General features: G+C 37.7%; 1 protein-coding gene across 1 annotated transcript in view; it reads right to left on the reverse strand.

Moving 5' to 3' along the window:
- Positions 1-16,342, reverse strand: part of SETD3 (SET domain containing 3, actin N3(tau)-histidine methyltransferase) — a 61,509-nt gene that overhangs the window by 19,639 nt on the left and 25,528 nt on the right. The window contains exons 4-6 of the mRNA XM_054635791.2: positions 13,844-13,992; positions 12,681-12,753; positions 11,917-12,173 (exon numbers count right to left, since the gene is read on the reverse strand). Coding sequence (XP_054491766.2) covers positions 11,917-12,173; positions 12,681-12,753; positions 13,844-13,992 — 479 coding nt within the window. The remainder of the gene's footprint in view (positions 1-11,916; positions 12,174-12,680; positions 12,754-13,843; positions 13,993-16,342) is intronic.

Here is a 16,342-nt window from a genome sequence, read left to right on the forward strand (position 1 = left end):
AAAGAGCTGATGTATTTTTATGTGAAGTCATATTGCCCAGTGTATTCCTTTGTGCTATTAACCCTAGTATAATCCAAGTAAGAAAAAATTATTTTAATCACTAGATGTGATCAAAGTTAGTTGTTTTTTAAAAGACACCACCTCTAAGCTGAGATAAATCGATCATTGGACCCATCTACTGCTCCACTGTAATACATAGCCAAAAAGAGGTTTTTAAAAAAATCCTTGTTTTTGTTGGTTTCCTGACTTTGTAAACAAAGACATTGTTGGACTTCTGTGACAACTATTTCAAGTACTCACCAGTCCAAGGCAAAGTTGTGGGCAATCACTGCACTGGTATCACTAAATCAGATTTCAATAATCTCAGAAATCTCTTGTATCCCCATTGAAGGGGAGACAGCTCCACTTCTACCCCAGGAAATGATCATAGCCAGTGTTAAAAGTACACTGAGGCTACCACTGCACTCCCTTCACAGCCCCCAAAACATTAAGGGTGTTTGAAACAGTTAAAGCCAAAACCACTCTAAGTTTCCACCTTGTTAACTTTCATTCCTTTGAACATAAACCCCAAGGGTTAGTTGCTTTTGACCAAACAATTTTTTCTTCCTCTTCTTTGCAGATTCTTCCCTCTTTCCACTGTACTCATTAACATGGGGAGATTTCGTTATGAGCCTTGGTGGATGCTACTTGATGGTTTCAGGCCAATGTGTAGGTGTACAAAAACACAAACACACACACATTCAGGGCCAGAAGCAGGAAGATCTGTCAGCATTTGCTGGTTACTGTCCCTTTCCCAGCTCTGGAAATCCTTTGAAGCAGCAGCCTTGAAGAGAAACTCCTCTCTGTGGAGCTGCTGAGGCTTTAACTGCCCTAAAGCTAAGTAAAATAAAGAATTCAGAATGGAGGATCCTAGTGATCTACAGGGAAACAAGAATTCACTTTTTCCATTGGACATATGCTGCCTAACCTAATGAGGGAAGCCAGCTTACAGAGACAAAGATTATTTTACTTTGTATAGTTTATACAGTTTATAACTACAGAGGCATACTATAGAATTTTCAAACAGGCCAATTCGTGAAGTGCTAGGAATAATGTTCCCAAACTCGTGCCATTATATGACTTTCCTAACAGAAAAAAGATAGTTCTACTTTGCAAAACCTAATAGAATGAATCTTAATATAAAAAAAGGATTGAAACTTCTTAAATCTAAATAATATTCTTGCTTAATTCTTTATGTCAGCAATTTTTATTTACTTTCAGCCAATATACACAAGAAAGCACTGTTCCAGACTATTAGGGGATTCACGCAGCGGAAGCAAAGTGGAATGACTCCTTCTGGTGCAATGGAATTTAACTGTGCAGTCCCTTTTTCTGTACCTTCTACCTGCAAAATTGTTCTTTGTTAATGAGACAGCAGTGGCACAACAGACAACTCAAATCATTAACTATTAACTCAAGGGTCTGAAGGACTGACAACCCACTTCACATACAATGTGAATATTACTGTTTGGTAGACAGAGTACACAGAAACAACTCTGAACTGATTGCAACTGAGTACCCCACCTCCAATCCTGTGCCATCTCCTTTTTTAAATAGAGGCAAGACAGCCATGGACTCCTTAACAATTACTTCTTGATTACTCCATTTCAGAATACTGCTTATTCTGTATGTGTGTATCTATACATACACAATTCTGAAATACTAATCCTTCCCAAAACAGAAGACATTCAGATACAGCATTTAAATAAGAGACCAAGTTTTTATACCTTTTTTTTTGTCCTTTCACCAAATCACTCAGAGCTGAGTGCAGCCCCATTAAGGGCTGAAGTGGAAGAAGCTGGGCTGAGATTAGATGTGTTTTGCAATGAGACAGCCTCCCAAGTCCTTCCCAAAGCAATTCACTTGACAGAAGGACACATGAGCTCCACTATCCCCTGTGGTAAATCTCCTTGCAAAATTTGAGTTTACTGTTCATGTTGAGCCTTAGATTTACAGGCTCGTTGTGCAACATTTCATTCACATAGGTACAGTAAGATAGCTACAAAACCCTGCTTCCTTGCAAGGGTCTATGTTTGTATATCATGACACATCTTTTCCTCTATAGGGTCTTCCTGAGGTAAAGTTTACCTTGAGCATTTTTCATTTCAGGAAACATTTTACCTTGTTAATTTCAGGAGCTGGACTTTGATGATCCTTGTGGGTCCCTTCCAACTCTGGATACTTTATGATTCTGTTTAGTGCAACACACAGGAACTATGCTTATGCACAAATCCATCCCACAACTCTACTATTAGTGAACTCTACTATTAGGTGAATCACAAGCCACATATAAAATGCTGTGATGGAAACCCTGAACTGCTTTGAAAGGACAGAAATGGTGTTTCCGATTCACAACCACTTCTCAACAAAAGAGTTTGCTAACAAGCATTAATATTATGCAGTATAGCCAAAGTTTTGTTACCTGTGATTTAACTACTCTAACTACTCTACCTGTGATTTAACTACTCAAGTTTTCCAATAAATCCTACCAGGAGCCATTTAGGTAGAAGCTTGGATCACGATCACCTCATAACCAAGCTCCCACAGGCCATGGTAAGTCCTGGAATGACAGGTACTGGGGCTACAGTAGCACACACATCCAAAACTAAAAACCATTTCCTCTTCAACCTACATTCAAACAACAGTACAAGAAAATAAACTTTGGTTTACTTAGCAACATATCAATGTCCTACTGTGTGGAGTATTAGCATTGGGTCTGACTGAAGAGGATAATCCACTTTGTAATTTAGTTAAATTACTAATTTTAACAAAGATAAGTACCCTGTATAATTTTGCAGTGCTTAAAGAATACATCCTTTGAGTATTCCGCTCTAAGAAACATCAGCTTGTTATAATATTTTAAATTTATGGAACATTGGTAACTGCTGTTATATCAGGAAAAATATTAAATCTGCACAATAAGTACAAACTTTATATGAGAAAGTATACTTGTAAGTGCATGATGATCTCCTGATGTCTGCTGAGGCACTCACTTCCACAAAAGACACAGACAACATCCCTGTGGATAGACTCAAATGTCCCACAAAGTGCAACTCAGTTTAAAAAAAACGCTACTAACAGAAAAGCAAACAAAAAACTGTCTCCACTCTATTGGCTGTAAAAAGAGATGCTTATCTGCATTCTCAACTAGGAGAGTGGTTGAGAACCCCATCTTCAAAAAAATGCCTTAAAAGCCCATACTACTAACAAGAGAATGTATTTTTCCTCCCAAATGTGGTTTAAACTAAGCAGAAACAAATTTTGTTTTGCATGGCACATATGCTTTGAAGTACATCTCTGCTTCTCCAGAGGAAAGCAGGCGTTTAGGCCACTACAGCAGAATCCATTCAGAATATAAAATAAATTAAAACCTGCTGATTAGGAGATCTTAGCAATGTCTGTACAATGAAAGATAGCATCTATAACCAAAATGAAAGATATGTTTTATCCTATCTGTCCTCCAACTTCGAATCATTTTGACTCTAAGCAAGAGCAGACACCAAGCAGGATGTGCCTGTATTCTGATCTAGGCCAGCATGGTCCAACTGGTGCCCATCGTCTGAATCTGGACCACAGGATGCCTCCATATGGCCTGCCACCTTTTCCTTGGAGGAGATAGGGAACAGCTGCTTGAGGAGCAAACGCTGCCTGAACAGCCAAACACCTCCTCCTGTGTCCGGCTGGCTCAAAGCCCAGAGCTGTCGCTGTGTTCCTGTGGAAAGCAAGGAAGGAATGGGGGAAGAAGGCAGCAGAACCTCCCACCCACGCAAGGACTCGAGCTCTTCATCTGCCTGGCTCGGACAGACACAGCCCAGCAAAGCCTGGAGCTGCTTCTGCCATGGAGAGGGGCAGCCACAGGAATGGCCCCACAAAGCCCCAGGATCTGCTGTTACTGTCATCATGGCCGGGGGTGGGATGTACCAGAAGTGACACAAAAATCAGGAATTTGGCACATGTTTGCAAAGTCTAAACCACCTTACAGTAGCTACACTAAGTGGTACAGTACAAGCATACTGTCAATCTTCAATCTGCTGCCAGTAAAACAGATTAATACAATATTTTGGCCTTCACAGAGAGGAAAAACACAGAAAAGCATAAATATATTTCATTATTAACTGCCTATTTATTTATTATTGATCAAGAAGAACAACTTGGGCATTGAAACACAGACAAAGCAAATTATATAGCAACACTATTTTTACCTTTGCAACTGCCCACTCAATGCAATTTTAAATCTCTCCTTAAGGTGACATGCATAGTAGACAAGTAAAAAAAGGGAAAGATTTTACAGGGTTTACAACTGTGCCATCCTTCTTCCACCCATTTTTCATAGTGTCGCTGACATCATTTCTGAAAAAAAGCTATTTGACTGGTATGCCAATGAGTATAAATCAAGCAGGGAAGAACACTGAGAATCCTGAAGACCTACCTGGTACAGAAACAAAATTGAATTTCTGTTTCAAATACATCTGCTTTTGACTGCATATTGATTGATCTCTTTGGAAGCATTAAAATATTCTCTATTACTCTATTATTATCAACTTAAAAATTATTACTCTATTATTATCAACTTAAAAATAATAAGCACCTTCTGATTACTTCAGTGGGGTGTTTCAAAAGACAGTATACTTGTCTGCATTCAACTCAAGTAACATTTAGCACACAAAAGTTAAATGGTGGTGTCTTCAAGCCAAGTACAGAGAGACACCAGATGTTCTACTTCACGCTGACCTGGAAAATCATATGCTTATTGGAATAGGATAGATTAAAAACAACACAGAAAAATAATGTAAGAGCAGCATAAGTCATATTGAAAGTATCATCACAACTTCAAAAATTGGTGTAAAAACTATGCTAGAGACGTGAAATCTCATCTAATATACCCAATATTGAAGCCACACACAATACCAGATTTAAAAGATGCTATGATGAAATCTAGAACTTGATGTGTTAAACATCCTAACTAAAATGATATTCCAGTCCCCAACAGCTAATGGCTAGATTTTAGAATTTCATTCATGATAAATCAATTAGTCAAATTTTATATGAATAATATATGAAATCTAGTATCTGATCAAAAGGGATTACAGCCTCCAGGAAATTAAGTTCTCTGTCCAGTACTGCACACAAACAGACAAAAACATCTTTGTATAGATTACTGCAAAGCTTGTATTCACAACAGGACTACAACAACACTTTCACAGTGTCCAGATGTCAATACACCCTAGTCAGAAAACTGTTTGACAGTGTTCCTGTGAAATGCTGGAAGAAAATCAGACTACAGATAATACCTAAAAATTGTTAACAACTTCTACCAAATTCTATTTTAAAAAAATATTAAAAAGAGTATGACTCATGGGGCAGCTTCTGTCTTCTTGAGTAAGAGGAGCTTGACAGAAGGAAAAGAAAGCAAGTATTTGCTCATTAACTTTGCAAAGAAACATAAAAGTGAGTCAAAGAAAGTAAGCTTACTTGCTAAAAAATGTTATTAAAATAGGTGACTTTGCCTTCTTCATTTAGTAAGAATTTTAGAATTAAACTGATCTCTCCTGTACTGGGGAGCCCAGTGCTGGACACAGTACTCTGGATGTAGCCTCACCAGTGCTGAGTAGAGGAGAAGGATCACCTCTCTCAACATGCTGCCAACAATCCTAGTGCAGCCAGGATGCCATTAGCCCTTTTTTTGCTGTAAGGACACATTGCTGGCTCATGCTCAGCTTGTCCCCCAACATAATAATGGGATCATTTCACTTCAAGAGCAGGACTTTGCACTTCCTGCTAAATATCAATTAGCAGCCCATTTCTCCAGCCTGTCAAAGTCCCGCTGGATGGGACTTACCAGAAACTGAAGTGAGGCTAACAGGCTTGTAGTTCCCTGGAATGATCTTTCTATCCTGAGGATAGGAGTGAGTTTGCTTTCTTCCAATCCTCAGGTAAGTTTTCCAATCATCATGGGAAGATGATTGGGAAATCATCGCTCAAAGATCACTAAGAGTCATCAAATTTGCTTTGGAAAGGATCTCTAAGGGTTCCCTAGTCCAACTCCTCACTGTGATGAACAGGAACATCTTCAACTGGATCATGGTTGCTCAGAGCCCCATCCAACCTGACCTGGAATGTTTCCAGGAATAGAGCATCAACAACCTCTCTGAGCAACCTGTGTCAGTGTTTCACCTCTCTTTTTGTAAAAAATACCTTCTAGTCTAAATCAACCCTCTCTCTTCTTGTAAAAAATACCTTCCTTAGACCTAGTCTAAATCAACCCTCTTTTTTTAAAACCATTACCCTTGGTCCTTGCAACAAGCCCTGCTAAAAAGCTGGTCCCCATCTTTCCCACGCCCTTTTAACTATGGAAAGGCTGCTTTAAGACCTCCCTTTTCTTTTTGTCCAGGATGAACAAGGCCAGCTCTTTCAGCATTTCCTCACAGGAGAGGTGCTTTAGCCCTCTGATTATTTCTGTGGCTATCCCCTGGAATCTCTCCATGTCCTTCCTGTGTTGGGGAGCCTAGAGCTGGGTGCAGTACTCCAGGTGGGGTCTCACCAGAGCAGAGGGATTGAATCCTCTCTCTCAACCTGCTGGCCACCCTGCTTTTGATGTAGCCCAGGGTACACTTTCTGAGCAGCAAGCACACATTGCTGGCTCCTTCACCAGCACTCCAAAGTTCATCTTTGCAAGGCTGCCCTCAATCCCTTCAACCCACACCTGTATTGATAGCACGAGTTGTCCCAACACAGGTGCAGCACCTCGCACTTTCCCCTGGTGAACTTCATGAGGTTCCCAAGAGCCCATTTCTCAAGCTTGTCCAGGCACCTCCAGATGGCATTGTGGTACTTGGAACTCTTGAAGGCCAGTCTTACCAGTAAAGGAAGGCATTTGGTACTCCCATTTTACATGTTCTATGTCACAGTCCCCCACTCCATCCAGCAGCAGGCCCACATTTCCTCTAGTCCTTTGGTCACCTATGTACATATAGAAACCCTTTGGATCACCTTTGATATCTCTTGTAAGATGCAATTCCTACTGGGCTTTAGGTTTCTTAACCACATCCCAGGATGACTGGACAATATCTCTATATTCCTTACAAGTTACCTGCCCCTGCTTTCACCTTCCCTATGCCTCCTTTTAAAAAGGAGTTAAAAACTCCGTCTGAGTTTTTGCCAGGAGTTCCTTGCTGATTCATGAAGGCCTCCTGGCACTTTTGCCTGACTTCCTGCTTTTGGGACGAACTGCTCCTGAACTTAGAGGAGGTGCTCTATCAATACTAACCATGTTTTCTTTCTTGGATCCTTCTTCTCTCCAAAGCCTTATCCCATGGGACTCTTCCAAGGAGATCCATGAAGTAGCCAATACTGCTCTCCTGAAGTCCAGCATCGTGACCTTTCTGTTTGCTCCTCTCAGGATCCTGAAATCCACCACCTCATGGTCACTACAGCCAAGGCTGTCTTCAACCTCTGCATCTCTAGCAAACCCTTCTTTGTTTGTAAGTATGAGATCCCTGAATGCAAGTAGCACCTCTCCTCATTGGCCCCTCCACTGCTTGGTTGAGGAAGCTCTCCACAAACCTCCTGGACTGCTTATGCCCTGCTGTGCTGTTCCTTTAACAGATACTGGAGTGAGGTCCCCACTGAGGACCAGGCCCTGCAAATGTGAGGCTGTTTTTAGCTATCTGTAGAAGGTCTCATTAACTTCTTCCTTCCTCCTGATCAGGCCTTATAGCAGAGGCCCACTGCGCTGTCAACCATATCGAGGTTCAGGTCTTTTGTTTTATTTCTTTCCAGACTGATAACTTGCTCTTCAGAAAAAAAATGTGGTCCCTCAGTGGTCCAAAGAGTACAGGCTGAAAACAGTGTGTAAATCAATGCCAAACTGCCATCCTGGACAATCCCACAAAACTGGTGTTTTTTCCAGCACATGAGAGGCAGCTACACAGAGATACTACTCACAGAGTGCCACTGAATGCATACAGCCATGGCAAAAGCTATGGTTAGCTAATGGTCTGCTGGTTTTGGACTTACCACTTCAAAGATTTTAAAAGACAACTAAAGTTATCATAAAATTGTCTTTTATTTAGGCAGGAAGTAACAGCCTTTACTACAGCTGGGGAAAAGATACAACACTTTCATGTTCAAAATGGAAATAGTTTGGACACTTCCACCTTCTCTAAGTGCATTCCTTGTCTTCATATCTTGTTTTGATTCACAAAACCTTCTCTGTAGCTGACTACAAACAGGCATAGTGATGCACCTGAAAATTAAACACAAAGACTACTGCATATTCTTTTAAAAAAGCTTCAAACTTGGCTGTATTTTCTTTAGGAATATGATCTCACTGTGACTGTCTGTAAACTATATGGCTCCCTCTTGTGTCTATCATACCACATTTCAATGGACAAAAATTTTTTAACATTAAGCCATAAACATCTGGGCTTTGTTCACCCTTCTTCAGGCAAGCAATGCTCATAAATGTTAAGGAAGTCACAGACATACCTTCCTTTCTCTTCCCCTGAGAAGAGAAAACCCTGCAGCTTACAGAATTTCACTTTGGAACAAACTATAAAAAAATCTTGCAAACTACAAGTCTGCAGCAATGAAAGTAATCTTTTGAGCATTCTCTGTATTTTGATACCAATGCAGAGGCCAAATGCCGCACTGAAGTACATCTGCAACAACTTTTAACTATTTTTTAGTTATCAAATTACATATGTTTAGAGAGGTGTCAGTGTGGTTTATAGAGCCTGGCTAACATGCTCAAGAGTTTATTTTTGTCTGCTCAACATCCCACCTGTTTCTGCTTATCAAACCAGACCACAGTTTAGCTTGCAACAGCTGTGAAATTCATAAATCTGCCCATTCTTCATGTGTAGCCAGACTAAGCACTTGGAGAACGAGTCAGAACTGCAGCAGTCACCCTTTATGGAGAAGCTAAGGAAATAAAACAGAGCAGCACTTCTCAAACCATGTTTGAAACTGCACACCTATCAGAAGCCAAATTATTTTAAAAGCAGTCTAGCAATGCTATTTGGAAAGAAAAAGAAGCATTTGAAGACAGGACCTGTTAACCGTTTTATTCCCCCCACCATAAGAAATATCTTGTAGACTAAAAACATTGCAATTAGAATATTTTGTCTGCACAAAGTAGTCCCTTTTTTAGTATCTTCAATTAGCAAAAAACCCCAGCTTTTATTTCAGGATGCTGCTAGCATTACTTCCCACAGTAGAACAATTATCAATAAAGTAAACACAGTTTTAAGATTTTTGTATTATAAAAAATGTATCTGTATACTTAAAAATACATACTTTAAAAGGTATTTCTACTTTAAAAAAATTAGTCTGCATACTGAAAGCAATATGAAAATCCTGGTCACACAGGACAGCTTTCATTTAAACACTTCTACTAAAGCAGTAGTAATACTGAATGAAATGATGGTACACAAAAATCTAAAAAACCCTCATTTAATCAAGCTTGCAGAGTACAGTGCCTTTCATAGACAAGTGGGTTTGATTTGCTTTTTTCATTTATATGAAAAATTTCTCTTTCACTGTTTCTTCCCTTTTCCATCTGCTCATGAATTACCCTTAGCATTAGTATTTTGGGGGTCAATTTTGTTCAAAATATGGTATGAGTACATGCAAGCTGATACTAAAATTAATTTCAGCTTTTATGAATAAGGAAAAATGGTACTGTTTTAGGGAAGAAAAAGACTTCTATTTTTTCTCTGTGAACTCCTTTCCTCCACCATTTAATAAATTACAGGCTCTTATTTTTGAGAGCAGAAGCAGAAATCAAACATTTAAACTTTTCCATAAGTTTTCACCAAAAACATCAATAATAGCTGCCCAATAGATACAGTTGTCATTCCTGGAGCCAACTGAGTTTATTTGACTTTCTAATGTGAACAGTACTATTTGCTGAATAGTAGTGAAGAAACATTTAGCTGAAATTGTGGTTACATGGCAGTGCTGAAGTAAGGCACCAAACAACCAGGGCCCACTTAAAATTTAACTAAATACTTATTACCTCTCATTCTGCAAAGGAAAGTAAATAAAGCAAATGATTCCTACCTGACCTACCTTCATCTCATGTTCAACAATGTGAAACAATAGCTATAGAACAAGATATGTAACAAGAATACAAGGCAAGCAATAAAAGCAAAAAAAAAAAAAATTGATCTCATTTTCTGACCATTCTCCATTTCAGAGGTTTTTTTTAAACTAATGTTGCAACCACACAACCTCTCCCATAACAGTACTAGTGCAGGATTAGTGAAAATGATGGAACTGGTCATAGTGATAGTTCAGCTGAATGAGATGATTCAGTTCTGAAAAGAACTGCAAGAGCAAGAATAGCAGCTAGAAGAATTGGATAATGTTCCACAATATCCTGCTAATAACTTGTCAAAAACAGTAGACCTTCTTAGGGTGAAAAAAACGTTCTAAGGCACAACATTTAGCATCTCTGTTTGATCAGGCAGCACATTTTGAGAAACTAAGTGAAGGCTGGAAGATCAAGTGTGGACTGGCAGTCTAGGAGAGGCCACAGCAAGAAACAAGTGGTGGCTGAACTATCATTTCCTCTACTGTGACACCTGGAAGGAAGAATTCAGTTCCCTTCCAATATCAAAGTCACTGTTTCTAGCTTATTCCTTGTGCATCTGATTTGGCTTTCACCAATCATTTTCAATTACTTCAGTTTTCAAAATGTATAGCTCTGCTCCTTACACTCCATAAACTGAATTTGTGTTTGAAACATATTCAGTTCTTGAAATACCAAACAGCTACACAAAATAATGTAAGATTTGTTAAATTAAAACAGTTGACAGAACAGCTTTGGAACTCTGGTAACACTAAAGGAGAATAGAATTGCCTTGTGTCTTCTGACCTTTCTCATGGCCAAACAAAATGTCTCTAGATCACACATTTGGGGAGATTCAGTACACAGAGCCATACATTTTTTATACAGATTGTGCCACAAAAAAGCTTTGAATGTCTGGACATTGAGCACTACCTTGAGAACAACACATCAATATTCACTACAACATTATATCCAGGTATCAGTCAGACTAACAGAGTTCTGTCAGAAACTTGTTTAAATCATTACTTCAGAACACAATGAGAAGTTCACCCATCTCAAGCCTCTCCATACCCAGTTACCAGATGGGTTTATCTTTGTATTTGAAAGCAATCAAAAATAATTACACTAAACAGAACTGAAAACAAAAGTTAATCCAGTTCATTGGAAATACAACATATGCAATGGTTTTATTCTGTCAATTAACAATTATAATTTTACTTTGTTAAGTGCAAACTAGACAGTTTTCAAAGAATCATAGAACCATGCATAGGTTGCAGATCTCTGCAGGTCATATAGAAAAGTTTCCAACCCACAAACTTCTAGAGCCTGGCTAACAGTAGCAAGATGAAAGCAGTGACTGGATCACTCATTATCTCCTTTTCCCCAAAACAAACAAATCCAGATCCCTTAGTCTCCCATACAGATAAAGGGCTGAAGCAAATTACATCTTAATAGCCCTCCTCTGGTCTCAGTCCAGTTTGTCAACAAGTTTCCAGTTTGTCAATGTGTCTTTTGCACTGGTGGGCCCAAAATTGTACAGTATTCCAAATGAAGCCTCACCCATTTTTAAACAAAGGGCAATAATCACTTCTCTCAACCGCCTAAATACATTTTTATATATCTATAAGCCTACAGAACTGCCAAATTTCAATAGCAGTTAAAAAAAAAAACAGCAAGAAATTGCTTTAATGATTGAGACTTTCAAGGGCAATATACTTGTACTATTATTCAGCATCACTGCTTTCACACCTTCCACAATAAGGATCATGAGAACAATATGTATATACTATATTTAAGATTCTTACCTGAATAACTTTGTAGAAATAGGCATACTGTCGAGCTGTATTTTTATATTGGCTAAAAACATCATGTATGGCCTGAGTAGACTGAAGATACTGTACTTCATCTTCTTCAAAATAGAGAGGAGTATCATATTCACTGGGGAGAGTCTGGATGTAGGGCAGCCAGAAGGAGTTGGGGTTGGCTCGCTCACAAAGGAGATGGAATGCCAATGTTATATTGCCCATGGCTTGAAGAATTCGATCTTGAGAATACAGAGATCCTGAATCAACCAAGAAAGGCAAGGAACTAAATTGATTCTCCATGGAAAATATCATCCTAGATTTACTTTAAATTAACATGATTAAATAACAGGTAAGCACTTAACAAAAAGAAAAAGCTTTTCAGGTTTCTAAAATATTTAGCCTACACTTTATTATACTGCAAGATTTTTGACACAGCAAATGCCTCGTGTACAATTGCATTACAAAACTAGAACAATATTCTCAATACCTCAGAACATTTTATCTCCAAGTACTATACAAGCTACATAATACATGTTCAAAATAACACAAACACTTGTGGCAGATATCCAGTGCACTCAGCCAGAAACTAACCGGGAAATTAAATTCTTTCCACTGACACTTCAAGTTTCTAAGTATTCCCAACCTGATGGCTGGCATGATAAGCAAGCCCTGTAATAAAGAAGATCAGCTAAAAAAAGAAAGTCTCCTACTGAAAGATCCCATAAATATTAATTTCTTTCTTAAGAACTTCCTTGAGCTCTTACCTAAAACTGAATTTTTAGCTGACTCAACCGTCATTAACAGTTTTCTAGGAACCCACAGAAACAATTCTTCAGCCTACAGAAAGGAAAGAAATGCAATAGAGGGTCAGCCAGCATTTATATGATATGCCAAGTGTCTCAAATATACACCAACTTTAAATTACAAGTTGTTTGCATTATTTTTTTAAAATCAAATTTATTCTGAATCTAAATTCTTCCTTCTCTCTCTTCCACTGCAAATTCAACAAACAACCTGTGGTTCACATTGTGGAAAGCAGTGTTTCAATCTGCATTACACAAAGCTTTAAAACAGGCACTCAGATACAAAATAAAGCCCTTCCATTTTGGAACTGCTACGATGTACAACACAACCTTAAAGCTACCAGACACATTATATTGCTAATAATTACATGATCACATATTTTCTCACAGTAGAGTTTTTTCATATTGGCTGTTTTTATTCTAGAAGAATGGTTCAGGATTTTTATCAATCTATTAACTGTGTGCTAATGAAGCTCTTAAATTATTATACTGGGCTCATTTTCTGGTAGTCATTCTACAACAGCTGATTGGTCTTCAAAGCTGTTTCCCACCTACAAAATAGGAATGGAAAGACACAATTTTAAATGCTTTCCTTTTAACAGTTACCTAACTCTGTGTGTGTCTATTAAAAAAATCCTTTACAATTACCATAATTTGGGGATTTTTTCATTTTCACTGGAGAATAGATATTGCAAACACCTCTTTCTGAGACAAAAAGACCAATTCTTTAAAAGGGACAGGAATGAAGAAGAGAAGAGGCTAAATAGGTATTGCAAATACCTCTTTTTCAGACAAAAACCTTGTTCAGTTCTTTAAAAGGGATATGAAAGAAGAGACTAAATAGTTAGAAAACATGGAATAAAGGGATACATCAGTGTGGTAGAGCACTCTGGTAAACAGTATAGGCAACATAGAGGAAAAGAAAAAGATTGATTAAAAATTCACAGTACTACCAGTAGTCATCCAAAATAATACTCTATTTTATCAATAATGTTTTTCTCAAGTACACAATGTTTCAGAACAGCATAAGCAGTTAGAAGGGGGAAAAGGGTGAGCATTTCAGAGTTTTGCAGATACATTCCAAACACAATTTTCTAATCTAAGTCAAATGTTCACATGCTCACCTTTATCTCTCTTGTTGCTTTCAAACCAAATCCCTCCTCTTCAAAGTTAGCTATTTCAAAACCCTCTGTGGATGCTCCATTTTCAGTTGCCCACTTTATCAGTTCAGGAAAATAGTCATCTCTTTTTCCATCAAAGACAACAGACAAACCTATATACACAATTTATTGAAAAACAAATGCAGAAATAAGAGGATCCAGAAAGATAAAAAAGCTCAATATAGAAGCCCATGTTAAAAGCTATCTGCTATCTCATAGCAGTGCTACTTTGAAGAAGCTGAGTCAGAACTGGTCTCTGTTAAGTGTTACTCAATAATTTATAAATGTCATACCCAATTTTCATCAAATTCATTATTGTGCCAAAATGGCTTACCAGTCATCTTAAAAATGCAACTGCCTAAACTGAGCAGTAATGAAATACGAAACTCTTCTCCTCTTTCCCTTTTAATAAAAGCCAAAATATTTCCAATCTTAATATCAATGATAAATGCAATCACCACAACATGTTGATACAGACAAGGAAGAATTTGAGAGGCAAGCTGTAATTTCATTAATTCAGCACTGCAACTGATGATAAGCAGATCTTGAGTTTCTTCTTTCACATACAAGACAGTTAGCCTTTTTCTGTAGCATATGGATCTACTAAAATATCCAAGGATAGATCTAAGGATAGATCTAAACTATCTAAGAATCATCCTCCTGACATCACAGAGCTCATCCAAATTTTTAAACTTTGCTTCTCCAACAACATGTGGTCCACCAGTGGAATCACAAGCCTCATTCATTTCCTCAGCTTTCTTCTACTGTGAATGCATTTGAATCTCTCTGTAATAGTTCCTGGCTATTCTCAGCCAGCTCCTTTTGTACCTCTTTGTCTCTGTCTGTTCTCTTCAATCCAAACTCTAGAGTCAGATAACATTAAAAGTGTCCAAAGACCCCCAAAATGCTCAGGCCATTTTATGAGTGACAAAATGTCATCAGCATTACATCCAAAGATATTTTGGCTAAGCACAGAGAATAAAATACATTTTGAGATCAAAATTATTTTAGGCAAGTAGCATTAGTAAGTAGCAAGTAGCATTTAAAATATCCCCCCCCGCCTCCAAATTTTGCATTTCAAGGCCCAGAACCAATCAATCTGTAGTTAACTTAAAAATGTGAGCATCATTTAAAACTTTCTTCTTTGATGATGCAGTATAAAAATTTATATTATAGTATAAAAATTTATTAAGCATTTGCAAAGTATTTTTTTCATATAATGCCCTCACAAACATAGTAAGGCTAGTTGCATAGTTTCTACAGAACTTCGTAGGTATTTACACTGCCCAAGGTTTTGCTCTTGTGATTTTCAACTTTTGCTACTCAATAAGACTATTGGAAGCTTTTAACATCCAGTTTGTACTTGAGACCATTTTTTAAGCATCTCTAAAATTCTGCTTCTGTTCTTCATATACAATGTGGACCAATACTTCCCAATTTTTTCCAAATTAAAGAGAAGATCATCTCCTTTAAGCCATAAGCACCATTGGGAAATAAATAGTTTCTACATGGAACAAAATATAGTTGTACTGATGAAAATCTATATTGAAAACTAGCTTTATTTAAAATTTTGCTAATGAGTCAAACAAGGAAAATTTTAGAAATTAAACTCGGTTTTCAAAATAAGATTTTTTTTATACCGAAGATCATTCTAGTTCACATCCTGCAACCCCATGTTCTAGTCAAGAAAAGCACAAAGTATAATATTTTTGGCAATATACATTAATTATATATTATTAGGTCTAAAGCCTTTCTTAAGTTAGAAAACTCTGTAGATTAACTACTATGTTCTATTAAAAACAGTCTTGAAAGACACCATACCATTGCTGCTCACTGTGTATGGAAAAATGTTACATGGAAAGACACTTGTATGTCAATAGCAGTGTGGTCAGTAGGTTTGGTATCTTCCAAAGGAAAAACTATGCTCTATTAACATGATACTGTTACACTAATTCTACCATCTCTGCCAGCAGCATCTTTCCTGTGGATAGTTTAATCATTCTGGTGCAGAAGAAAGATTCAGAGACAAGGGCAACCCCCGTGCTAACTCTGCTCTTATTAACCTGAATTATGACTTTAAAACATATATTACATCATAAAAACCTGCACATGTACAGTAAGTTTATACAAGTCATGGCACAGTTAAAAATGAACCAAGTTCACATCTACATCACTACAGAATGCAGTCACTGAAAGAGCATCATTTATTCTTCCATACACCCTCTGCCAAAGACTGATCAGAGGTGTGTTAAGTCCTTTCATGGAGTAAGATCTTTCTGCATCAGTCAAAATATATTAAAAACAGGTGTAAAAGGGAAGTTTCAAGACTCTTAAGTATCTGCTTTATCAAGTAACACCATGAACTAGACAAGCTCCATTTATATGTAGTCTGGCTTTCTTGCTATAACTGTACAAAAAAGAGAGAGGAAAGAATTGTTTAGGACTTTTTCAGGTATATCCAGC

Source organism: Agelaius phoeniceus, chromosome 6, assembly GCF_051311805.1.
Source record: "Agelaius phoeniceus isolate bAgePho1 chromosome 6, bAgePho1.hap1, whole genome shotgun sequence".
In the NCBI taxonomy this organism is placed as follows: Eukaryota; Metazoa; Chordata; class Aves; order Passeriformes; family Icteridae; genus Agelaius; species Agelaius phoeniceus.